Source organism: Vulpes vulpes, chromosome 3 (assembly GCF_048418805.1).
Source record: "Vulpes vulpes isolate BD-2025 chromosome 3, VulVul3, whole genome shotgun sequence".
Lineage (NCBI taxonomy): Eukaryota > Metazoa > Chordata > Mammalia > Carnivora > Canidae > Vulpes > Vulpes vulpes.
The window spans coordinates 56,275,798-56,298,431 of NC_132782.1; the positions used below are offsets into that span (position 1 = coordinate 56,275,798).

The 22,634-nt window shown below is 57.2% G+C and overlaps 1 protein-coding gene across 1 annotated transcript; it reads right to left on the reverse strand.

The window, feature by feature from the left end:
* Positions 1-151: 151 nt before the first annotated feature.
* Positions 152-18,734, reverse strand: EPHB3 (EPH receptor B3). Its single transcript, XM_072752538.1, has 14 exons — positions 18,137-18,734; positions 9,509-9,573; positions 7,710-8,382; positions 5,340-5,495; positions 4,216-4,566; positions 3,943-4,067; positions 3,598-3,757; positions 3,404-3,512; positions 3,015-3,067; positions 1,813-1,935; positions 1,441-1,688; positions 753-968; positions 492-641; positions 152-399 (listed from the first exon to the last, which is right to left on the reverse strand). The coding sequence occupies exons 1-14, from the start codon at positions 18,249-18,251 to the stop codon at positions 169-171; spliced, it is 2,775 nt and encodes a 924-aa protein (XP_072608639.1). The 5' UTR covers positions 18,252-18,734; the 3' UTR covers positions 152-168.
* Positions 18,735-22,634: the final 3,900 nt, after the last annotated feature.

A 22,634-nucleotide genomic window follows, 5' to 3' on the forward strand; every position in this document is an offset into this window, starting at 1 on the left:
AATTCTTGATTTTGGCTCAGGTCATGATCTCAGGGTGGTGAGGTCAAGCCCTATGTCTAGCTCCACGATCAGCAGGAAGTCTGCTTGGGATTGTCTCTCCCCCTCTCCCTCTGCCCCGCCCCCTCTCATACACATTCTCCCCCTACTCCCTCTCAAATAAATAAGTCTTCAGAAGCAGAGTGGGAACAGAGGCTGAGATACTGACCCAGACTGGGCACTGGCAATGACCTTGAGGCTGGCAGCATTACGGATGAGCTTGTCCAGGGTGTTGACAATCTGGGAGAATTTGGGCCTGAGGTTCCGGTCCCGCACCCAGCAGTCCAGCATGAGCTGATGCAGTGCTGTGGGGCAGTCCATGGGTGGGGGCAGCCGGTAATCCTGCTCTACGGCATTGATGACCTGAAGAGAGAACAGGGAAACCTGGAGTGAGCCACCACTTGGCTCCCCAGCTGACTCCCATCCACCTGAGCACTCTGGCCAGCTCCACTCACATCCTGGTTGCTCATGTCCCAGTAGGGTCGCTCTCCATAGCTCATGACCTCCCACATGACGATTCCATAGCTCCAGACATCACTTGCAGAGGTGAACTTCCGATAGGCTATGGCCTCTGGGGCAGTCCAGCGGATGGGGATCTTCCCGCCCTGGTGGGGGGGGCACAGGCCCTTCACCCTATGACTCGGGGCTGGTCCCCAGCCCCAAGCCCCGGCCTGGTTGGCCCCGCCCCCGGGCCCCCTCCCAGCTGCTTCCTGTACCAGGGAGCTGGTGTAAGTAGGATCAGAGGGATCATCCTCCAGGAAGCGGGAGAGGCCGAAGTCTGACACTTTGCAGACCAGGTTGCTGTTGACAAGGATGTTGCGGGCAGCCAGGTCTCGGTGCACATAGTTCATCTCAGACAGGTATTTCATGCCCGCAGCAATGCCCCGCAACATGCCCACCAGCTGGATGACTGTGAACTGTCCATCGTTGAGCTGGAGGCAACAAGCAGGCTCAGGTGGGCCCATCACCTCCCTGCTGGCCCAGAGCTGCCCGACACCCTCGTGTCTGCTCCCTGGGCCCCCACCCACCCTCTCTAAGTCCTTGGAGACCATGCTTCACCTATCCCTGTGACTGTGTGCAGAGTGCCCTGAAAATAAGGGGCCCATTGTGTGGCAGGTGTCTGTACACAAAATCCCAATGAACCCTGGTGAGGATCCAAATAGCTCTTACCACTCTCATTAAGTACAGCCTGATGTCACACAGGCAGCAGAGGGCAGAGTCGGGACAGGAACCTTGGTCCTCCTGGCTCTGAGGGCCTGGCTGTTTCCCTGCACCCTGCCACCTCAGTAAATATCTGTAGACTTGAGGAGGAGGGGGCCTGTCTAACCTTGTGGGAGGGGGTGGTTTGCCCATCTGCAGCTCTCTGGGGCAGGGAAGGGAGAGGGGCTAGGGGCTGGCTCTTACCCGGAGGAAGGAGTCCAGGGCACAGTTCTCCATGAACTCGGTGAGAATCATGACCGGCCGACTTTTAGTGACCACGCCCTCTAGTCGGATTATGTTGGGGTGGTCAAACTGACCCATGATGGAGGCCTCACTTAGGAAGTCCCGTCGCTGCCTCTCTGTGTAGCCCACCTTCAGCGTCTTGATGGCCACAAACACCTCTCTGCGGCCTGGCTGTTTCAGCCGACCCCGGCACACTTCCCCAAATTCCCCTGCAGGGTAGAGGGCACAGGTAGCAGCAGGTGGTTCTGGGATTGGCTCTGTACCCAGGGGGTGCTGGCCCCTCCCTGGGGTCACACCTGGCCTCTCCTCCCCACTGTGCCTCAGGGAACTCACCAGCTCCAATCACCTCCTCGATCTTGACACAGGACACATCGATCTCCTTGGCAAACTCCCGCACAGCCTCATTAGGGTCTTCGTAGGTAAAAGGGTCAATATACACCTTCATTCCAGGAGCAACTAGAGAAAGAAAAGGCGGGCATGAGAGGGACCAGATCTTCGGTCTGGGGTGGGGGAGAGGGAGGGAACTCCTCAGGCTGTGCCCTCAGGCCCAGGGTGCTGCCCCTCACTCTCATCCCTGATGGAAGCACACTTCCCAGCCTCCCTGCTAAGTCTGCTCCCCGTTCCTCTCTGTGGGAGCCCCAACTCGCCCCTTCCCCACCCTCTGCACCTCATTCCCTCCATGGAAACCAGTGACCATAAAGGCTAGACACCTAGGATCCTTCTTCTTCTTTCTCCCTCATCTCTCATCAGGTCAAAAACCTCTCTCAGATAAGTCCCTCCCCTCATTCCGGCTGCCCCTGCCCTGGTCCAGGCCTTTAACACTCAGACTATTGCAATAGTCTCCCAGCTGGGCTCTCTGCCTCTGGACTTTTCCCACCAATCTCTCCTGCATACCTGACTCCCTAAAACAATACTCACATTGTATTACTCCCCAGCTTGAGGGCCTTTCGGATTACCTATGGTGGAGTCAAGTCCAAACTCCTCTGCCTGCCTTTCACGACCCTCCAAGGACTGGCCACAGCTACCCAGCCTTACTCCCTGGCAGCTGTCAAATCCGTCTTCTCACTGCCCCCACAGTCGGGCACTCTCCCCACCCACCCACCACCTTCCAGAGGCTCCTCTAGCCAAGGAATGCTCTCCTCCACCTCCTCTCTAAACCCTGTTCAACCCACCTGGCTCAGCTCAGCCCAAGGCCACCTCCTCCAGGAAGCCCTCCTCTTTTCTGCACTCTCGCTGCCCTTTGTAACAGGAACACCCAGCTTAACACGCTACCTTTTTCTCTCTTTTATCCCCCCACGCATATGTATCTTGTCTTTCTCCTAGGATTAGCTGCCTCGGAGGAAAGGGGTCACTTCTCATTCACCTCTGGTTCTAGCAGGAGTGAGGCAGGGGCTCAGGAAATGGAAGCAGGAGGGGCTATGCGGGATAGCAGTACACGGGGTGAAATCCCAGGCAGGGAAAAGGGTCTCTCCAAGCCCTGCAGGGACCGGGGGAACTCTGGGGGGAACAGGATCAGGATGAAGAGACAAACTCACTGTACTGCTGCAGCTTCTCTGTGTATTCCGAATCAGAGCCATGCCGCTGCTTCCTGGAGGGGGCAGGGTGGAGGCGAGGCCTGAGACAAGCCCAACAGCTCCCTCTGTCCAGGGGACCCTTGGGCTCACAGGAGGGGCAGGGTGTGCAGTGCCTGGTAGCAGGAACGGCAGGTCCTGGGTCTCTGGGCAAGGGGCTCAGTGGACTCGGTCCCTGAGGGGACCTGCCAGGGGACGGGCAGGGGACAGAGTGAGGACATGTGCGTGGTCTAGAGAGGGCCTTGCCAGCAAGGAGTGCCTGCACCCATCAGGGGCGTCTGCGGCATGTGCACTCTTGGGTACTCCGGGGCAGCTCTCGCCAGCCCTGGGGAGCAAGCCAGGCCTGAGAGTACCTGAGGCAGACGACAGCGATGACCACCACAGCCACCACGAAGACAAGCCCAGCTGTGGCAGAGCCCACAATGAGGGGAAGCTGCTCCTGGAGCTGCTGGGCACCAGAGCCTGGAGACGGGGAGGGGACTGGGTAAGTGGGGGGATGGGATGGGGAAATATGGGTGTGTGGGAGCAGGTGCAGTGCCATACACACCTCTCTCGCTTGTGGTCTCAAACTCAGCTGGACGGCTGTACTGCCCATAGCCAGCTACGGTGCGGGCACGGACCTGGACCACATAGCGGGCATCAGGCCGCAGCCCGTCCAGCTGCACCGAGTTCTTCTGGCTGGTCACCGTGGAGGCAATGCCCTCGCTCTGCAACACCAGGAGAAACAAGGCACCTCAGTGGCCCTGAGGCCCACCAGCCCCTACTGCCCCCGGGGCCCACCTGCGGCCGTCTCAGTACCCAAGACCGTGCTCCCCAGGGCCCCTGCCACCATCTGGGGGGTCATCTTCTCACCCCAAGGCCTCCTCCTCCTCCTGCCCCTCAAGGCTCTGACCTTCTCAAAGTACTTCATCTCATAGTCCAGGATGACTCCATTGGGCCGCTCTGGGGGTGCCCAGGACAGGGTGAGGCTGCTGCCCGAGCTGCTGTGCAGATGCAGTGTAGGCACTTCAGATGGAGCTGAGGGAAGAATGGGGGCAGGGCCTCACGATGGGCTCGGCGGGCCCTGGCATCCCTCCCCTGGTGGTCCCCAGGCAGGCCCCAGGCCACCTCAGCTCTGAGTGGGAGAAAATGACCCAGGCCCTACCCTCGCATGTCCCCTCCTCACCAGCCTGGTTGGTGGTGATGTTCACAGCTGCGTAGCGGGGGGGCAGAGGGCTCTTGCCCGAGACACCATTGACCGCCTGCACCTCAAAGGTGTAGCGTGTGTGGGCCAGCAGATGGCTGATGTGCACCCGGCGCTCCGTCAGGCCCAGCTGCCGAGGCACAAACTCCACGTTGTCGTCACAGCGAGAGCAGGCTGAGGTGCCCCCGGCCCCAGGGCCCCCATGGCACTTCTTGCAGATAACATTGTACAGGAGGTCGTCCCGGCCACCCAGGTCCCGGGGCTCGCTCCACTCGAGGATTAGCGAGGTCTCGTTCACGTTGGAGATCACGCCCCGGGGAGGAGATGGCACCGCTGGAGGAAAGGTGGAGGGAGAGAGCAGTGAGCGGGGCCCTAGCACCACCCTTCCAACCACAGCTCCTGAGGACTGCAAGCTGCTTCCTTGCTTTTGTCTTGGCTTTAATAAGCAGAATGTCTTTCCTCCCCTTCTTCACTGGGAAGACTCTATTTAGCCTTCAAGGCTCAACCTGAGATGTCACCCCCTCTTGGAAGCCTTCCTTGATTCTTCTCCTTCCTGTCCTCTGCACTCCCATAACACAATTCCTGGGCATCCTTCCAGCCCAGCACTTAGCACATTATATGGTCATTATCTGTTTTCACATCTGTTTCTCCCACCAGGTTGCAAGTTCCTTTAGGACAGTGACTGTATCTTATTCTCTTCCACATCCCTGGCGCCTGGCACAACGCCTGGCATCAAAGGCCAGTGCAGGGAGAAAGCAGGGCACTGGGCTGGCCTAAGGACTTGAGGCCCCCTCTACGGTTACGGCTGGATCAGGAGAACAGCAGTTCTACACAGTGGAAGGAGCGAGGAACTAGATGTCCCAGCGGCTTCTGATGCCTGGCTAGGAGCTAGTCAGTGCTTATTCAATGCTGGTGGCAAGGCTGAGCCAGCTGACCTGGATTCTGCCCCAGGGCCAGTCACTTCTCAGCTGTGCCATATTGCACACAACGTCGAACATCCTCGGGCCTTGGTTTCCCTATCTGGAAAATGGGTATTTATAGCGATTGTTTAGGCCCCCAGACGGAAGGCCTGGAGTGGCACAGGGTGAGGCCGTGAGTTCACTTACTGGTACAGGCACTGTCTGCAGAATCTGAATCTGCACGGTAGAAGTTACTGTGGCAGGTGCAGATGCCGGCAGCCGGCGAGGTGGTGCGGCTGTTGGAGGGGCAGGGGAGGCAGGGCCCCTCTCCCTGCTTTGCCTTATAACTCCCAGGGGGACAGGCTGCGGGGAAGAAGAGGATGGACATGCTCTTCAGATCTGTGAGAATCTGGCCCTCCCCCAGCACAGGTCTTGGCCCCTCCACCTCCTAGACTGTGGGGGCTATGCTAGGATTGCCTCACTCCATGCAGCTACAAAAGGCCCTTTTGCCCCGTGGAAACCCCACGTCAGCAGATTCCTCCCCGCCCCGGCCCCCCACCCCTACCCCGGGGCCTCACGGGCGAAGACGTCAGCCCCATCACCTGGGCAGCCTGGGCTTGTCGAGGCAGGGAAGAGAGAAGGAAGAGGAGGGGTGGGGAAGAGACCACTGGCAGGCTGGCAGCACCCTCTACTCTGCCAGGATGCCCCTGCCCCTCCCTGAAATTTGAGGAAAATCAGTCCTAGGACCCTCGCGGCCCCCTCGGAACAGCCAGAGGGGGGCCCTTGCCCCCACAACCAGCCTCTCTCCCCACCTACCACCCACCAGGAGCAGGGCAGCAGCTCCTTTCTGCCCTTGGGCAGAGGTGGGGGCTGAAGAAGGCTGAGCAGATGAGAGAAAGACAGCAAGCAGGAAGGCTGGGGTCACCAGGAGTTCAGAGCCCTCAAAGCATCCACAAAAGGCACCCCAGGCTGGGTGCCCAAACATCCCTTCTCCTCAGTTTCCTCTCTTGCCATTCAGACTTGGGCCCTTGGGCCCGGGTTGGGGGATTACACATATCTATGACAGTCATATAACTTATTATTCCAACTGGAATGTTCTGAGAGTGAAAGGGGCTGCTAATAATAACCATGTCATAACAAGCATAAGCCAGGACTGCCCCAGACCCATTAAAGCATATGGTCACTCTATCCATGTCTGACTGCTTCGGGGAGGCCATCCAGCATGGGGAATGCCCAGAGTTGGGGCTATGCTCTTCTCTGGGGTTTAATCTCCCCTCATGAAGGTGATATTCCACCCCAAGCTCTTTGGAGCCAGTGGGGGGAGGGGGCAGAGGCCAGGCCAGGCTGGTTGCTATGGGAACCAGCATGCATTTCCTGCCAGGGACCTGCAGAGTGTTAGCCCCTCTTCAGGCTGTCAGGCTCATCACCCCCACCCCCTTTCTCCACTTATGAAGAGGAAGTCTGGGGCAGGTTCCCATAGAGAAGTGGAGAGGGGCCGGGCAAGGCACTGTTCACCCTGCCATGACAACACCCAGAACGGAGGTGGGGGGGGGGGGCTGCCAGCCAGGTTGGGCAGCCAGCCCCCTCACACCTAGGGCTGTGTTAAGAACCAGCCCCACCCCTTAGAGTTACAGGCTGCAGGTGTCAGGGCATAAGGGCAAGAAGGCAAGGCCCTCGGCATCTTGCCCTGCACATAGTAGAGCACTGGACAAGGCTATAGCCCCAGCTCCCACATTCCTAGCTGTGACACATTGGGAGACTCAGTTTCCTTACTGGCAAAATAGGGGAGATAACGGGAATCTACCTTACAAGACTGTGATGAGGCTCAAATGAGAACCTTTCATGAATGGGTTTTATGGCTGGAAGTCTAGTACATCTTAAGGTCACAGGCGTCTTGGCAAGCCACCATGGACAAACCTCCTAACCTCCTCCTGTATGAAAGGAGGACAAGAGAATCCCTGGCCCCACACATCCCAGGATTCTAAGAGAGTCATGGCTGACACTTAGGTGGTACTTGTGTTGCCATGTCCCAGGCACTGCTCCAAGAGCTTCACATGCATTGACTCACTTAAGCCCACCACGAGTCCATAAGGGACCACCACCATTGTTCCCATCTTGCATATGAGGAATCTGAGGTTCAAAGAGTTAAGTAACTTGCCCAAGGTCCCAAAGGTGCTGAGTAACAGAGTGAGGACTCAGACTTGAGGGACTGGGTCCTAACCCCACAGTTCTGGGGCCCATCTAGTGCTTCCAGGATGAAGTATCCACTCGGGACCAAACAAAGCAGGCATCTCTGCTGACTGTCTGACTCTCTGACCAGGCATCTCCTTACCAAGGATTCTCCATGTTTCTCTTCCTGTCCCTTTAGTTTCTTTGTTTTCCCTTATTATTCTGGTGTGTCTCCTCATTTTCTCTCCTCTCCCTCCTTACACCATATTCTATGCACTTGATACTCTTTTTCCCTTTCCTCCCTCTGCCTCAGGCCTGACGCCAGACCTCCTTGACTGGCAGGTGAGAGGCAGTAGGTGGCTTTGGCCCAAGTCCTCCCCTCCTCCCACCAGGCCAGTCCCCACTCACGGCGGCACTGGGATTCCTTGGCAGCTGGCTCATGGCCGGTGGCACAGGTGCAGGCTCCTACAGGCACCATCCATTCCCCATCGCCATTGCAGTAGAGCTTGAGTGGCACTGACACCTCCACAGCATTAGCAATGCAGGTGCCAGGGGCAATGACCAGAGAGGTGGGCTCAGCCCCCGTGAGGGTCTCAGGAAAGAGGGCGAAGCCCGCGGTGGTAGATGCACACTTCTTGTAGAAGGCACGCACAGAGATGAGTGACATGCAGGCACCCTGGTCCTGGAAGGCCAAGTAGAAACCGGCCTTGGAAAGTGGCCCAAAGCTTCGCACCTTGGTGTTGACACGGCCAGCATCAAGCCTTGAGAAGCTCTCATCGGGCGCGATGGTGTCCACCTTCACATAGGGGTTCTCCATCCAGAAGGGGGAGGAGGCTGAAGCCACATCACTGTCAGCCTCATAGTAGAAGAGGTTGAAAGTCTCTTTACAGGAGCCAGGGATGTTGGGGATGCTGTTGCAGTCACGCACGGTAAACTTGAGCTCCACATAGACGCGCTGAACCTCTCGCCTCCAGATGAACCCCGTGCGAAGCCAGTTGTTCTGGCTTGACTCTCGCACGTTACACACCTGGTACGTGCGGATGGGGTTCATGGCCTCATCGTAGCCACTCACCTCTTCCCACTGTGCAGTGAAAAAGACTGAATGAGCACCAACATTTGCCAGGTGCTTTACCCCATGCCCAGATCTGTATTTACTTCACAGAGATGCTTCTGTGGTGTCGTGGCTGAGCATGCAGACTACATGGGTTCAAATCCCAGTTCCTGCTGTGTGACTATGGCTTATGTCACTTAACCTCCCTGTACCACTGTTTCCCCATCTGTAACATGGCAAGAATAAAGATGTATAGGGAATAAATGACTTTAAATGAATGACAAGCTTAGAGTGTTTGCGAATTACTATGGGACTGTTAGCTATAACGTTTGTTATTTTTAGGCCTCGATTTCATTGCCTGTAAAATGGAGCTGATTGGATATAAATGAGGTGGTAGGGAATCAAATCGGTTTAATATATATAATGGGCCTGTAACAATGACCCATACAGAGCAAACATTCAATAAATACTGCCTATCGCTACCACATTTAACCTTCACTACGACTCCATGAGAAGATACATCTGTTGTCCTCACTCTATAGAAGAGGAAGCCAAGACGCTCAAAGGTAGAGACTTGCCCAAGGTCACACAGTCAGGCCTGGTGAATGAGGGCCTTTAGCGCCATCCCACCCCAGTGTTTCAGAGCTCAGTGTAGTTGTGAAGGCCAACTAGGAAGATTAATTAGGATATTTTGGAAGTGTCAGAACTACAGGAAGCCCAGAAAACTGCCTCACTAAAAGTCACACAGCAAGTCAGAGATCTGGAGCCAAAGTTTCCTGGTCCCCAAGCCAGTGCCCTACCCAGAGACCCAGGAAGGAGGGAGATGGTTGCAGAAGACATGTAAAGAGCTGTCAGGCAGGAAAGGGACCGTGACAGGCCAAAGGTAGGCTGAGGGATAGGCAGAGGGAAGATGGGGCAAAGATGGTGTGTATGGGGAGGAGGACAGGCTGAAGGCTGAAAGGGTGAGAAACACCCATAGGCAAAGAAGGAAGGGGACAGGTGCCAAGGATGTGAATGGCACAGGAGGGGACAGTGATAGGCAGGGGGCAGAGGCAGCCCTTCTCCAGCCCTGGTGACATGAGCAGAATGGATGCTGAAGGAGGAAGCAGCCTACTTGACCAACCAACACTCAGGGGAGATGGTGGGAAAGGCTTACCCCACTTTCTGGATGAGATGTCCATGCCAACTCAGACGTCACCCATTTTGTGTCCATGAGGGTTTCTGGGAAGCAACAGAAGAACAAAGGTCAGAGGCCATGCTCAGGATGGGGAGAAAGAGGCTGTCCAGGAAAGGTCAGGACACCAGAGAATGATTCCCACCAGGCACTACCCCATCCCACCCCACCCCCAAGTCCTTGAAGCTCTCAGCTATCTTGCCCTGGAGAAGACCTTGCAGCCACCCCCAGAAATGTCACAGCCCCAAAGACGTCAGGATGTCAGGTTGTCAGGTCATCAGACTGTCAGGTCATAGGCCAGTTGGAGGTGGATGTCTACTACTGACCCCTTGCCTGGGTTATAGAGGCAAGAGCCAGGGCCAGTTCACACACCTACAGGCTCTGCTAATCTCCACACAAAGGGGTAGCAGGCCCTTTATCCTGGAACAAAGGGCAGTATGCTTCAGACCCTGCTGCCCAGGCCTCCCCTGACTCCATTCTCAACACAAAGGCCCAGCACCACACATGCCTGGGGGGAATGGGAGGGCAGTTACAGGGCAGAACCTGCTCCCAGCCAGCCTCCCACTCAACCACCCCTGGAGAATGGGGCACAAATGCTCTTTCAGGGTGGGCTGAGGGGCCACCAAGACCCAGACCAGCTCCTTGCGAGCTAGTTCAGTTCTTCCTATAATCGTGGGATAAAGGCGCTGTTAGTGTTCCCCTTCTACAGATGAGAAAACTGAGGCCCAGATAAAATAAATATATGGCCTAAGGTAAAACTGCTAGGACTTTGGGTGAAGGGTTGAAAGGTAGCTGACTCCACCCATTAACTCAGAGCACTCACTATGAAGGGGAAGAAGAGAAGGAGGAACGGAGAAAACCTAGAAAGCTCCTGTGTATCCTTTAAGTCCCAATCCAGCTGTCACCTCCTCCAGGAAGCCTTCCCTGAACCATCAAATCAAGTTAGATGCCTTCCTCTGTACATCCAGGGTCAAGGGCTTTGTCACAGCACTGATCCTGTTCCAAGCTCCAGTTTTGTTTCTTTCCTTTTCTTTTCTTTTTTCTTTTTCTTTCTTTCTTTCTTTCTTTCTTTCTTTCTTTCTTTCTTCTTTCTTTCTTTCTTTCTTTCTTTCTTTCTTTCTTTCTTAAATATTTTATTTATTTGAGAGAGAGAGCACGAGTAGGGAAGAGAGGGAGAAGCAGGCTCCCCAATGAGCAGAAAGCCTGATGCAGGAGCAATGCCAGTGCAGGTTTAACCACATGGGCTCGATCTCAGGACCCTGGGATCATGACCTGAGCCAAAGGCGGACACCTAACCGACTGAGCCACCCAGGTGCCCCTAAGCTTTCAGTTTGCCCTTGCTCAGCCATAGGAGGGGTCTATTAATGTTTGTGACATAAACTCACTGCTCTAGGAATCAGGCTCTGGGTTCTGGCTGGGCAATTTTGCTCTCTGAGAGGAGAGAGATGCCAACTCCTTTCTTACAGCCCGGGAGACAGTTCTGCCCCCTGCCCCCTGCCTAGGAGGAGAAAGACCCAGACCCCATGGGTTCCAGGCTTATGGCCTTCACTGGCTTCCTGCAGTCTGGGTCCGAGTTGAGGATGGTGGATAAGGCAGCTGTGGCCCCAGACTCTCATGTGAGGCAAAGGGGGAGTAGGGCTTCCATCAGAGGTGGCTGGTCCCTGGAGGACCTAGCTGCGGGGTGAGCTGTCCCAGCCTCATTGCTGCCAGCCTGACAGGCCCCTCTGGCAGACAGACAGATACAGACATTTGGGACGGGGGTACAGGAGGCAAGGAGAGGTGGACAGAAACAGGGGCCCAGAGACAGGCGGGGAGAGAGGCGGTGGAGCAGGGGCCTCGCTGAGGCGGATGGTGGGCGGCCCAGCGCTGGAAGGATGCGCAGAGCCGGCTGGCGCGGACCAGACAGCGGGGTGGCCCGCTGAGGACTGCAAAAGACGATGAGGTGGACAGACAAGGAGGACCAAAGAGAGACAGGGAGGGAGGCTTCCAAGCAGCCTCTTCCCCAGCCAGCAGCCCAGAGTATTCCTGTCCCCGGAGCCAGCGGAGCCAGCGGAGCCCAGCGCACCCCCTCGCCCCCACGCCAGCCAGTCCGCCTGCTTGTCTGCCCGCTGCCCGCCCCCCAGCAGGCAGGGGCTCCCACCGCTCCCTCGAGCTGCCTCCCTCCTCCCTCTCCCTCACTTCCTTCTGCTCAGCCTGTGCCAAACCCATCTGGAACTGTTTAAACCCAAATATTCAGCCCCCTCCCCCCTCCAGCCAGATTCCTCCACAGTTTAAAACAAGCCCTGTGCTGGCTCTGGGAGGACCGAGGGGAGGGAGGGGACGGTGGGGAGGGGGAGGGGAAGGGGGAGGCAGTGGGGAGGGAGGCTCTTCATTTCTGTTTAATTTCTGGGGAGCGGGAGAGGGAGGGGGCGGGGATCAGCCCTTGGCCATCGCTCAGCCTTGGCCATCGCTCAATCTCGGCACATTTTTCCCATTAATGAGGAGAGGACTTGGATTTCGAGTCATGTGTGCCCGAGGAGGGGCTCCGGTCACCCTGGTGGGGAGGGGGCTTGCTCTCTGGGGAAGGGGAGGGGTCTGCTCCCTTCAGCAAGAGGGAGACCCTGGGGTGCCCGTGTCCCAGCCTTAGGAAGGGCCTGGAGGGGGTCCCAGAATACGTCTGTCTGTGCCACAGCGACCCAACCCAACAGATCCCACCTTTTCTCTGCTATGTGTGCGCCCTGTATGCGTGCAAGCGTGTACACATGCTGGGGTAAAGGATATGACGTACAGGGGACAAGGACGAAAGAGGACCAAGTAAGCAATCTCCAAACTCCCCAGCTGCCAATCGCACCCCCATCCTCCTCTGCCCCCCCCCCCCCCCCCACTGCTGGAGGCAGACAGCCGCTCTCTGAGACAGGCCCTAGAGTCAGGCCGGAAACCCCACCAGCCCCTCAAAAGCGAGCAGGGAAGTGGACAGCAGGCCAGGGGGCTCTCTGGGACCAGGGCTTCAATGCTCAGAAGTGAACCAGCACCCCTTTCAGGTTTCCAAAGGGCCCCAGAGAACAGCCACGTGGCAGCAGCTGTGCAGCTCTTGCCTGCGCACAAATACACACAGGCACAAGCCTTCCCCAGTTCGCGGTGGCTGGGCTCATTCTCTGCCACTGGGGCCAAAGAATGACAAGTCAACACATATGGTGGACAAAAAACACACAAAGCCACAGCCGCCCGCAAACACACACACACACACACACACACACACACACGGCTTCATACTCAGCCATAGCCTTTTTCAGACACAGATGCATATGGTACAAACAGATGAGTGTTCCTTAGACATTCATATACAGTGACTCCTTCCTATGCACAGATTTGGCTTGCCTTAGGCAAACATTCACTCTTACAGTCTTCATGTGTGCATATTTCCAGAGACATATGCATACATGGAGGGCACGCACACCCATCAGTACAGTCTCCTTACACACCCGACTGCACACAATTGCCAGCCACCAGTCACAGTCTTGAGCGTAGTCAGGTGCAAACATAAACACCAGTTTCTCTATACAGACTCAATGATGTGCTCTTACACAGTCACACACAACTGGCATCAGCCACACGCCGATGCCCATTTACACTCAAACACACCACAGGAGCATGCAGATGCAGTATTAATATCAATATCTACAGTTTGCATAAAGCCTCAGAGGTGCATCCTCCATGCATACGCAACGCGCACACACACATATTGCAAGCATGTTCTTTCTGAGTCTTCAGGTGGGATGGAGGGAGGCTAGGAGAAGGCAGTGTCTGGTAAGAAAGCAGAGGTACTGGGCCAGTCCTGGCCAGAGGTACAAGGAAGGAGCAAGCCCCAGACCTGCTTCCTGTGGCCCTGGCCTAGACGGGCACTGTCACTGGTCACGAGGCTGGGGGTGGGGTAGGGGCATGAAGATGATTCTAGGTGTGGCCGGGTGTGGCCTCTCCAGGTGCAGTCCCTGCCCAAGCAGCAGGCCACTTCCCTGCCAGAACAATGGCACTGTCCCCAGCACTGAGGCCTTGGAGAGAGGTGGCATTACGAAGAGCTTTGGGCAAGACTTCCACATGTAAGTCGGGCACCCGGCAAGAGAATATCATGGGTACCCAGCCTGCATCTGAGGGCCTCGTTGGGCAGCCCTGGTGCAGAGGCACCAGCTGGGAGCCTGCCACCAGCCCTGGTGAAGGGCCAGGTACACACAGCTTTATGAAGCTGCCAGACCCCACAGCACCTCATGTCCCAAGTCACACAGGGCACACTGCTCTGTGTCAGTGAGTCCCAGGAAATCCAAAACCTCCCGAGACAAAAGCAAGAAGCCCAAGTTCCAGATTAGGGACTTTAAGGGGGTGGGGAAGGTCAGGCTCCTGGGCTGAGCCAGTGGAGATTGCAGGGGCAGGCGGGGCAGGTGGATAGAGGGGTAGCATCCAGACATGAAGGCGCATAGCCCTGCCTGCAAAGAGAGGGAGGGAAGCCCAGGCCAGCCCTGAGTTGGTCCCCCTCCTCCTTGATGGGGCCCCCACCTCGGGGGCCAACCAACCCAAGGGATCTGTCCCATCTTCTCCCACCTTGCCCCTATCCCGTGTGTCAGCGTGTGTCCATGCATATGCCAGGCCGCACACTCAGGGTGGTCGGCCAGAGGAGGAAGGGGATGGGGGGGAGGCTCCTGCTATGGGACCTGGAAGAGCCTAACTCACCTCTCCCTTTCTCCACCCATGGCCCCTTGGCCCTCGAATCGGGGATGGAGAGGAGAGCATCTCAAAACAGAGAACACATTTTGTTTTCCATTCTTCCCCTCAGATCATGGAGATTTATAATTAAATAAACCTGAGAGGGAGAAGGGAGGAGAAAGCACAGAGCAAGGAGCCCAGATGCCTCCGTGTTCATCCATGCCCCCACCCTAGGTCTGGCCTTAGCAGCCAGCCAGGACGGATGGACAGCTAGCCCTTCTGTGAGCCCTCTGAGCCCTTCCCTGGGACCCCAGCCACAGTGGGCCTGCCTGGGGGTCTGGGGGCAGAAGGCAATAGATCTGGGGTCAGGGTGGCCCTGGGGGGGGGCAGGGGGGCCTCTCCCACCCCATCAGGTGCCCAGCTGTACCCAGTCTCCCTCCCTACCCACAACCCCCCCAGCTGCCCAATCCCGACAAACCAGTTTGACTCAGCACAACAGGCAGGGCTACAATTTTCAAACTATGCAGGCCTGGTGATTCAGCCTCTTCATGCTGTTTAATTAGTGTAAGGCCGGGTGGCGGAGGCCTTGCCCACGGCGGCTTAGGCTTTAGCTCCCTGCCGCTGAGGCCACAGAGACGGCGGCCGCAGTGGCAGCAGTTCTGGCTACAGGGAAGGCAGTGACGTGCAAACTGGTTCCCCCAAATACCTGCCACTGCCCTTCAGTGGCAGCTCTGAGGTGCCAGCTCATGACAAACAGGGACGGGGTGGGGGCGAGAGGGGGGTGTGTGTGCACCAGAGGCAACTCTATAAGTGAGCCAGCCACAGAAATCCCAGGCCTGGTGTCCCCTGTCAGCTAACACCTCCTCAGGGGCCACTGCTGCCGCCCCTGAGGGGGAGACGGACTCACACACCGCCTCTTCACCTTGCCTGCCAGGTGCCAGGTGCGCTGCGGTGGCCACTCAGCTTAGCCCAGCTTGGCCGGGAGGGTGCCGACCTGTCCCTTCCTCTTACATCTGGCAGCTCTTTCTCTTTTCTCCAAAGGGTGGGCTCTCGGCAGACCTCCCCGTCCTATCTGAGGTGTAAGTAACCCCGTGGCCCAGACATCCTTCCTCATCCCACGCCTGTTCCTGGTCTGCTCACCTTCCGGTCCATGGTCCTGAGGGGGAGAAGGGATCTTGGCTCAGGGGACTGAGAAACACTACCCGAAAGGAGAGTGAGCAACAAGGTGGCCCTGTTTCTCCCTGACTGAGGGCAAATCTGAGGGTGATCTGTGTATGTTTGCGGGGCGGGGGGTGGAGGGCAAGCAATCAGAGGGCAAAGGAAGTGGGGGGCGGTTTCTTCAACCAAGGAGGACAAGCAAGGACCCTGGCTCCATCCTCATGGAAAACTGATGAGACCCTTGGATGCAGTCCAGGTGGACCCCAAGAGTGTAGGGAGGTAGAGCAATCAGGCGGATCCATGAGGTAACAGCACCGACAACTCAGGCCTAAATGTAATGGCCCCCAGAAGCAGAGAGCCAAAAGGCTCCCCTAGGTCCAGGGCAAACTACATCCCGGCCAAGCCAAATGGAGGGCTGGAGCAAGGAGCCTGGGTCCCCTGCCTGTAAGGCTTGGCAGTGGGGCGGGTCCTAGGTAGCCCTGCCCGCTGGCCACAGTGCAGGACCACCAACTCTTCCCATCTCAGCCTTTGAGCTCCAGACAGGGCTAGGGGGTGGGCAAGACACTGAGTCAACTGTCCCCCACCTAGCTCTCATCCCATCCCATCCCACCCCTCCCAGAGCTGAAATGAGCTGGAAGTCAGGAGACAACTTTCTCTACAGGCCAACCTTCCCGCCCCCCATCACCCAGTCCTCTAACCTCCCTCCAGCAGGGCAGGCACACCCCAATTTCACTTCTGCCCCTCCCCAAAGAGCAGACCCTAGGATAACGATAATAGCAGTTAATCCTCGAATAATAATGGCTGTGTGCTGAGCACCCCGCACGCATTAAGGACTCAATCTTCACTATAACCGGAGGATAGTGGGTACTATCTCTATCCCATCTCACAGCGAGGGAGGAAAGAGTGGGGAGGCCTACCTGGGGGGGGGGAGGGGTCTGCACGCCAAAGCATCTCTATTTTTCCTTTCATTCTCCCACACACAAACTGAAAACCCTAAGGTCTGAGGTATGGCAAAAGCAAAAGAACCAGAACAAGCCACATTCGGAAGGCACTGCTACTTCCTAGGGGCACCCCGCACTGGCCTGGCCCGGCCACCACCCACCCACCCAGCCAGGGAATAGCCCCCGGATACAGCTGAGGGGGGAAGGAGGGACAAGGTTGGGGCCCTGCCATCCTCTCTGTGCTGCTCCTGCTCATCAGCTCTCTGCTTCCCACTCAGCCCCTCAGCTCTTTGGCCCGGAGGCCTGGATGCCAGCTCCCAGTGATGGTCTGCTCTGAGGGTCTAACAGATTGCGAGGGGCCAAGAGGAAGAAGAAAGGGAGGAAAAGGGGATGGGAGGAAGGAACGAGCCTCTTCAGGTAGCCCTTACTCACCTGACCGAAACCTCACCCCTTCCACCCCACTGTCAGCCCCAGCATCCACCACACCTGACAACAAGGGCCCTGCGCCTGGCACACACAGCCCCATCAGTGCGTGTGCCTGTGTCGCCTCTCCTGGGCTAAGACACAGTCACAGACCTGGGAACTCCAACAGGCTCCCTGGCTCACACCCTTGAGGCAATCAACAACAAAGCCCCACACTGGTTTCTCACGCCTGAGATCCTATCACACGCATGTGGGCGCGACCTCAGTGTGTCTGCTTGGATTTGCATGTGTCCACCCGTGTGAATCGGTCTGTCAGCACCGGTGGGCTCAGAGATAAAAGGGGGTGGGGGTTCACAGGAACACTGTACCCATAAAGAAAACTGGAAAGCACCAGAAGATGCCTTTCTTTCAGAACTGTGTGCTTTTTCTTTCCTCCCAGCCTTTAAGTTTACCAGTTGTGAACATACAAACCAACCAAGTTACACAGGATTCATATTTTTGTTCCTGTACTAAGTGACTAGATCTGTTGTTAAAGCCGCCAAAAAAGTGCTGTCTCTATTCCAATTACCCCCACATTTCTGTGGGTGCTTCCCTCCACATGACGGAACGTTTTTCTTCTCTCATTTAATGGCTCCAATTTTTTTGGAAACTCTGTGTATGTGTGTGTCTATTGTTTGTGACCAGTGTCAGTGCCCCCCCAAGGCCTGGGTCAAGGGGCCTGTGAGTGAGCTCTCCGGCCAGGGCCCACAGCATCCTGCTCCCCCAAGCACAGTCGCTTGGAATTTGCAGCGACCCCCCCAGCACCGTCTGGGTAGGTGTCACACGACCTAATGAGAAACTCAGCCTCTTCCCACCGGCAAGTGCGGCAAACCCCAGAACTTCGGGGGTGCAACGGAGACCGGAGCGCTCGGAGGTCCTGCCAGAGGGCGCCGACAGCCGCAGAGCCGTGCGCACCGCCGGGCACGCAGCACCTCGTGGGTAACCGGCGCCCCATAAACCACGAACAATAACAGGCCCCCGCCTCTCCGCCCCCGCAGCCGCCCCCTGACAAGCGGGGCGCACGCGCTCACCCCTCTCGCGGTGCACTCCCACGGGCGCCTGCCCAACGCCGCCCCTCCCCCGGGGGTCCCGCTCGCCCCCCCCGGGTCGCCCACACTTGCTCGCCTCCCCGGGCCGCGCGGCGGTGAGCGCGGGGCTCTTCTCCCCCACGAGCTCGCCGCGCTGCCGGGACTTTCGGGGGCCGCTCAGCCCGAGGGGGGCCGCCCGGGATCCACAGCCCGCGGGGCGGGGCGGGGGCGTCCTCCGCGGGGGCCGCAGCCTCCTCCGACGGGCGCGCAGCCCGCAGCCGATGCGCACCGCGGGTGCTCCGCGGCCCACGCTCGGGCGCCCCGAACGCGCCCCCGACGCCGCTCACCTTCCAGCGCCCGGCAGCCGGCGGGCAGCAGCAGCGGCAGCAGGAGCAGCGGAGGGAGCAGCGGCAGGAGCCCCGGCGGCGGCGGCGGCGGCGGCGGCGGCCGGGCTCGGGCCATGGCCGGGGCGGGCTCCGGGAGCCGAGCCGGGCCGCGCCGGGCCGCGCCGGCGGGGCTGGGGGCGGCCGGGGGAGGGTCCGCTCGGCGGGCTCCGAGGAACGCTCGCCCACGGTCCCGGCAGATCCCGGCAAGCAGAGGGCGCGATCCAGGCGCGCGGCTCCGGGACCGAGGCGGCGGCCCGAGCCCGGCGATGCTGCGGGGATGCAGGCAGGTCGGACCCGCGGGAATCTGGACGGACCGGTCCAGGAGGATCCCGGGCGCTGGAGAGCTCGGAGCGGAGAACTCCGGGAGGCGGGCCGGGGCGGCAGGGCGCAGGCGGTGGTGGTTCGGGGGCACAGTTATCTGGCGGCCTGCCGCGGGCCCGGCTGGGCTCCGGGGCTCCGGGGCTCCGGGTGCGCGCGCCGTCCGGGGTCCGAGCAGGGATCCTGCGGCGCCGCTCACGTACTCACTTCTGCTGTGCCGGGCGCGGGGCTGCCGCTCTGAGCGAGAGGGGCGGGCCCGGCCTCCTGCCGGTCAGCGCCGTGGCCCCGCCCCCAGCCGCGGGCCGCCCACTCAGCGGCCGCCGGGCGCGCGGGTTCGGCCTCGGGAGCTCCCTGCTGGAGCTCAGTTGGCGGCGTCTCCGTCGGGCCCACCTTCGGGGTCCCCGAAGCCGGGGGTGGGCGGGGCCAGGAAAAAGATGAATTAGATTGGGCGGAGCGCTGCTGTCCATCAGAAGGAAACCCCGCCTCCTGTCTCCCATTGGCCATCAGCAACCGAACCTGAGTCCGAAGAGGTGCCGGCCACATACAACGAGCTGAGGGCGCCCCCCTGTGGCCGGCAGGCGCCCGGGGACGCCCCCACGTGGCTGGCTTCTCCAGGCACTTCCCCAGACCCTACGCTGCGTTTACCGAGGGAGCCCACCCCCCATCCGCGACACGTCCTGCGACCAGGGCCTTCTGCTCTTTTATTCGTCCATTCACTCGTTCCGCCGTTCTTTGAGCATCGACTCTCTCACTGCTGGTGCTACAGCAATTAGAGGTTTGTGGTCCCTTGGAGCTAGTTTAGTGATGGAGGCAGGCGTGAAGTCACAGCAGAGTGTAACAGGTCTTATTATGGAGGAAAGACAGAGCTGTTAGAGCACACATGAGGGGAATGGCTATGTCTGGCCCTGAGTAAATGATATTTCAGCTGAAATATGAAAGATGAGTAGTAGGTGAAAGATGTGTGTTTGGAGACAGCGTAGGGGTGGGGTGGCCTTTTCAAACACAGCAGTGGCACTTTGTGTGAGGTCCCAGCGGCAGGAGAAGCTGATAAGCACTTGAGGAATCTGAAGTTCAGAATATCTTGAGTGTACGGGGAGTTAGAGGCTGAAAGGAGCTGTAGGGGACCAGAGGAATTGTTTTTAAGGCTCATGAGGCCTTCCTGAGAGCTGGAGCATGAAGCAGAGGCTTTGCCTTATGGGATTAGCATGGCTGCTCTGCGAAGTAGCAATGAGGCAGGCAAGGGTAGAAATAGAGAGATGGAGAGGAAGCTGTGCAGTGGCCAGGTAGGGGAAGGTGATGGTTTAGACTAGGTTGGAGGCTGTGGGGATAAAGAAAAGTGGGCAGGTCTAAGATGTTTTACGAGGTAGAATTCATGAGATTTGTGACAGTGGTTGAGAAATATGTGGTGGTTGGAGCCATCGAGAACCCCTGGGTTTCTGGATTGGCAATGAACATCTACCCCATTTGCTCAACAAATATTTACAGCATGCAACAAATACTCTGAAACAATAGGTCTTGTTTATTAAGTGGTAGATGTTATTATAAACTCATTTTACAAACAAAATTAACATCTAGAACGGCTTAGTGACTTGCCCAAGTCATAGTGCAAATAAGTGACAGGGGTGGGATTTGAATCCAGGACTATATAGCTTTTAAACTCCCTCATCCCACTTCATCAGAGACCTTAGGATCACCTAGGTGCTTAGAATCCTGCACCATCCATTCCACCTTGGATCTTGGGACTCAGAATCTCTGGGGTATGGGCCCCAGGATCCTGTATTTTAAGTAAGCATTCCAGATGCTTCTGTTACATGCTGAAGTCTGAGAATGACTATCACCACGCAGCCTCTCACTGTCCTAGCTGGAGAAAAACATCCCTCCATGGAACCTCTGACCTTCCCTAGCTACCCTAAGATTTCTGGTGAGCAGAAAGTAAGAGATCAGACTCTAGGTGCCCTCAGAAACGAGATGATCATACTCAGTCCTCTGATCATGAAGTGCCTTAGTTCCAGTCGTGGAAGCTCCATTACAGGAAATGAAGTCATGGATCTGGTGCTTGAAGACATAGCTCTGAAAGAGGCCTATCCTCCCAGCCAGAGACAGAGGTAGGTGTGGGTACACAGGGCTGGGGGAAGGGCTGCCATGGGACAGAGACCCAGATCCCACCTCAGCCTCCCAAGCACTTTTGCCTCCAGACCAGCTCTCAAGCACTAGAGACTCCTAACAACATTATTCAAGGCTCTAGACCACGGAAAGGATCTGAAGCTCTTCTTGAGCAACTCTCCCATTGTAGAGCTAGAAAGCTTGAGGCCCAGAGAAGACTGTTAGCCCTCCCGTCTCCTCTGCCCTGGGGTGCTGGTTGGCATTGGGCAGTGTAGTATCTTGGCAGGGGGCCTGGCAGCAACACCTCTCAGCCGAAGCCCTGCTCGTTGCAAGGCGGATCTGTGAGGCTGGCACTCCTGTTTGCTCAGCATCTGTGCCAGGCGAGGCCTCGCCCTGGACAAACACAGCCTGCTGAGCGGCAGGCACCAAGCTCCTTTGTTCTTGGGCCTGATAGCAGGGCTAACAGGTAACAGAGGGCCCGTCCTCACCGGATGCTGGCACCATGGTTCCCACGGGAATGCTTTTTGATCAAGAGGCCGACAGGCTGAAGGGCACCCAGGTACTGGCTGCAATAGCCTGGGGCAGGAAGGTGACCACCTGGCAACAGAACAGACGTGAGAGGGGAGCAGGTGGAGGGATGAGGACCAAAAGCCAGGCCAGATAAGGAAAACTGGGACACCTCCATCTCTTTGGGGCTAGGTGGGCGGAGCGTCCTAACCTATCTTTCCAGGCTGAGGAGGTGCCAAGAAACCCAGGGAGCAGGCTCTGACCTTTGATTTGGAATGAAGGGAAAATGTCCAGACTGAGGTCAAGGTTCCACTCTCTGAGCGCATCTTCCTTTGCCCATTTGAAACTAGAAGGAAGCTTAATGTAGAAGCAAGAGCTTGCTGAGACCTGGGTACAAACTCTGGCATGGTCATTCACCAGCTGGGATGGATACTAGTGATGAGAAGCTGAACCTTCCTGAGTCCAAGCATCCGCCGGAATGAAGGTGGGATGATGATCACACCTCCCTTGCAAGCATACTGTGATGCTCTGGCCACAGGGCCAGGAGCCCAGCAGGTGCCTATTAAATGGTCCCTATGATAATTAATACCCAGTCCCCAGAACCTCTCTGGAAATGCTATCAGTTTGGGGACAACTAGAGGGATGACTATGAATGGAGTTGGGGCTTAATGCCCCCTGTGGCTGTGAGCAACTTCAGATTCTCTTTTAAAAAGATAATAGGGACACCTGAGTGACTCAGTGGTTAAGTGTCTGCCTTTGGCTCAGGGCCTGAGTCTCAAGTCTCAGCATCAACCTCCCCACAGGGAGCCTGCTTTTCCCTCTGCCTGTGTCTCTGCCTCTCTCTGTGTGTCTCTCATGAAGAAATAAATAATATCTTTAAAAAAAAAAGATAATAAATATGTGTCCCTGGGTTTGTGGGTTGGGGCTTGTTGCAAGAAAGTCGAAACTGGAAGAACAGAGCTTGGGGATAATAAATGATGGTGGGATTGATTTGATAAGTGCTTTTTGGGCTCTGATCAAGGACCAGGGTGGGGGCAAGGAGACCACAGGCAAGAGTCGGTGATGACCAGGCTGATTGTAGCACAGTGGTCTGAGCAGCAGCGGGGATGGTCATTTGCAGGAAGAGGAGTAAAGACTTGAGGAACAGTTCGGTCGGAGAGGTACTGGGGGATGAGGACTGAGGGTGTCATTTTGGACTGGCTAAGTTTAGGAGGCTGGTTAGATACCACATGTGCACATCAAGCAGACAGCTAGCTTCATCACTCCCACCTCCTCCACTGACTCCCTCCTTTGTCATCTACACAGCCTCAATTCTGGCCTCTCTCTGTCCCTTGGAGGCATGACCTCAGGGCCTTTGCACTGGCTGTTCCTTCTGCCTGGATGCTCTTTTCTCAGTTCTTACAGAGCTGCCTTCTCTCAGAATTTAGGTCTCTGCTTAGATGTCACATCCCTGCCCACTCTGATTTCCTCCCTCGTCCTCCACACCATCACTATCTAGCCTGTTGCACTGTTTCATTTCCTTATACTATTG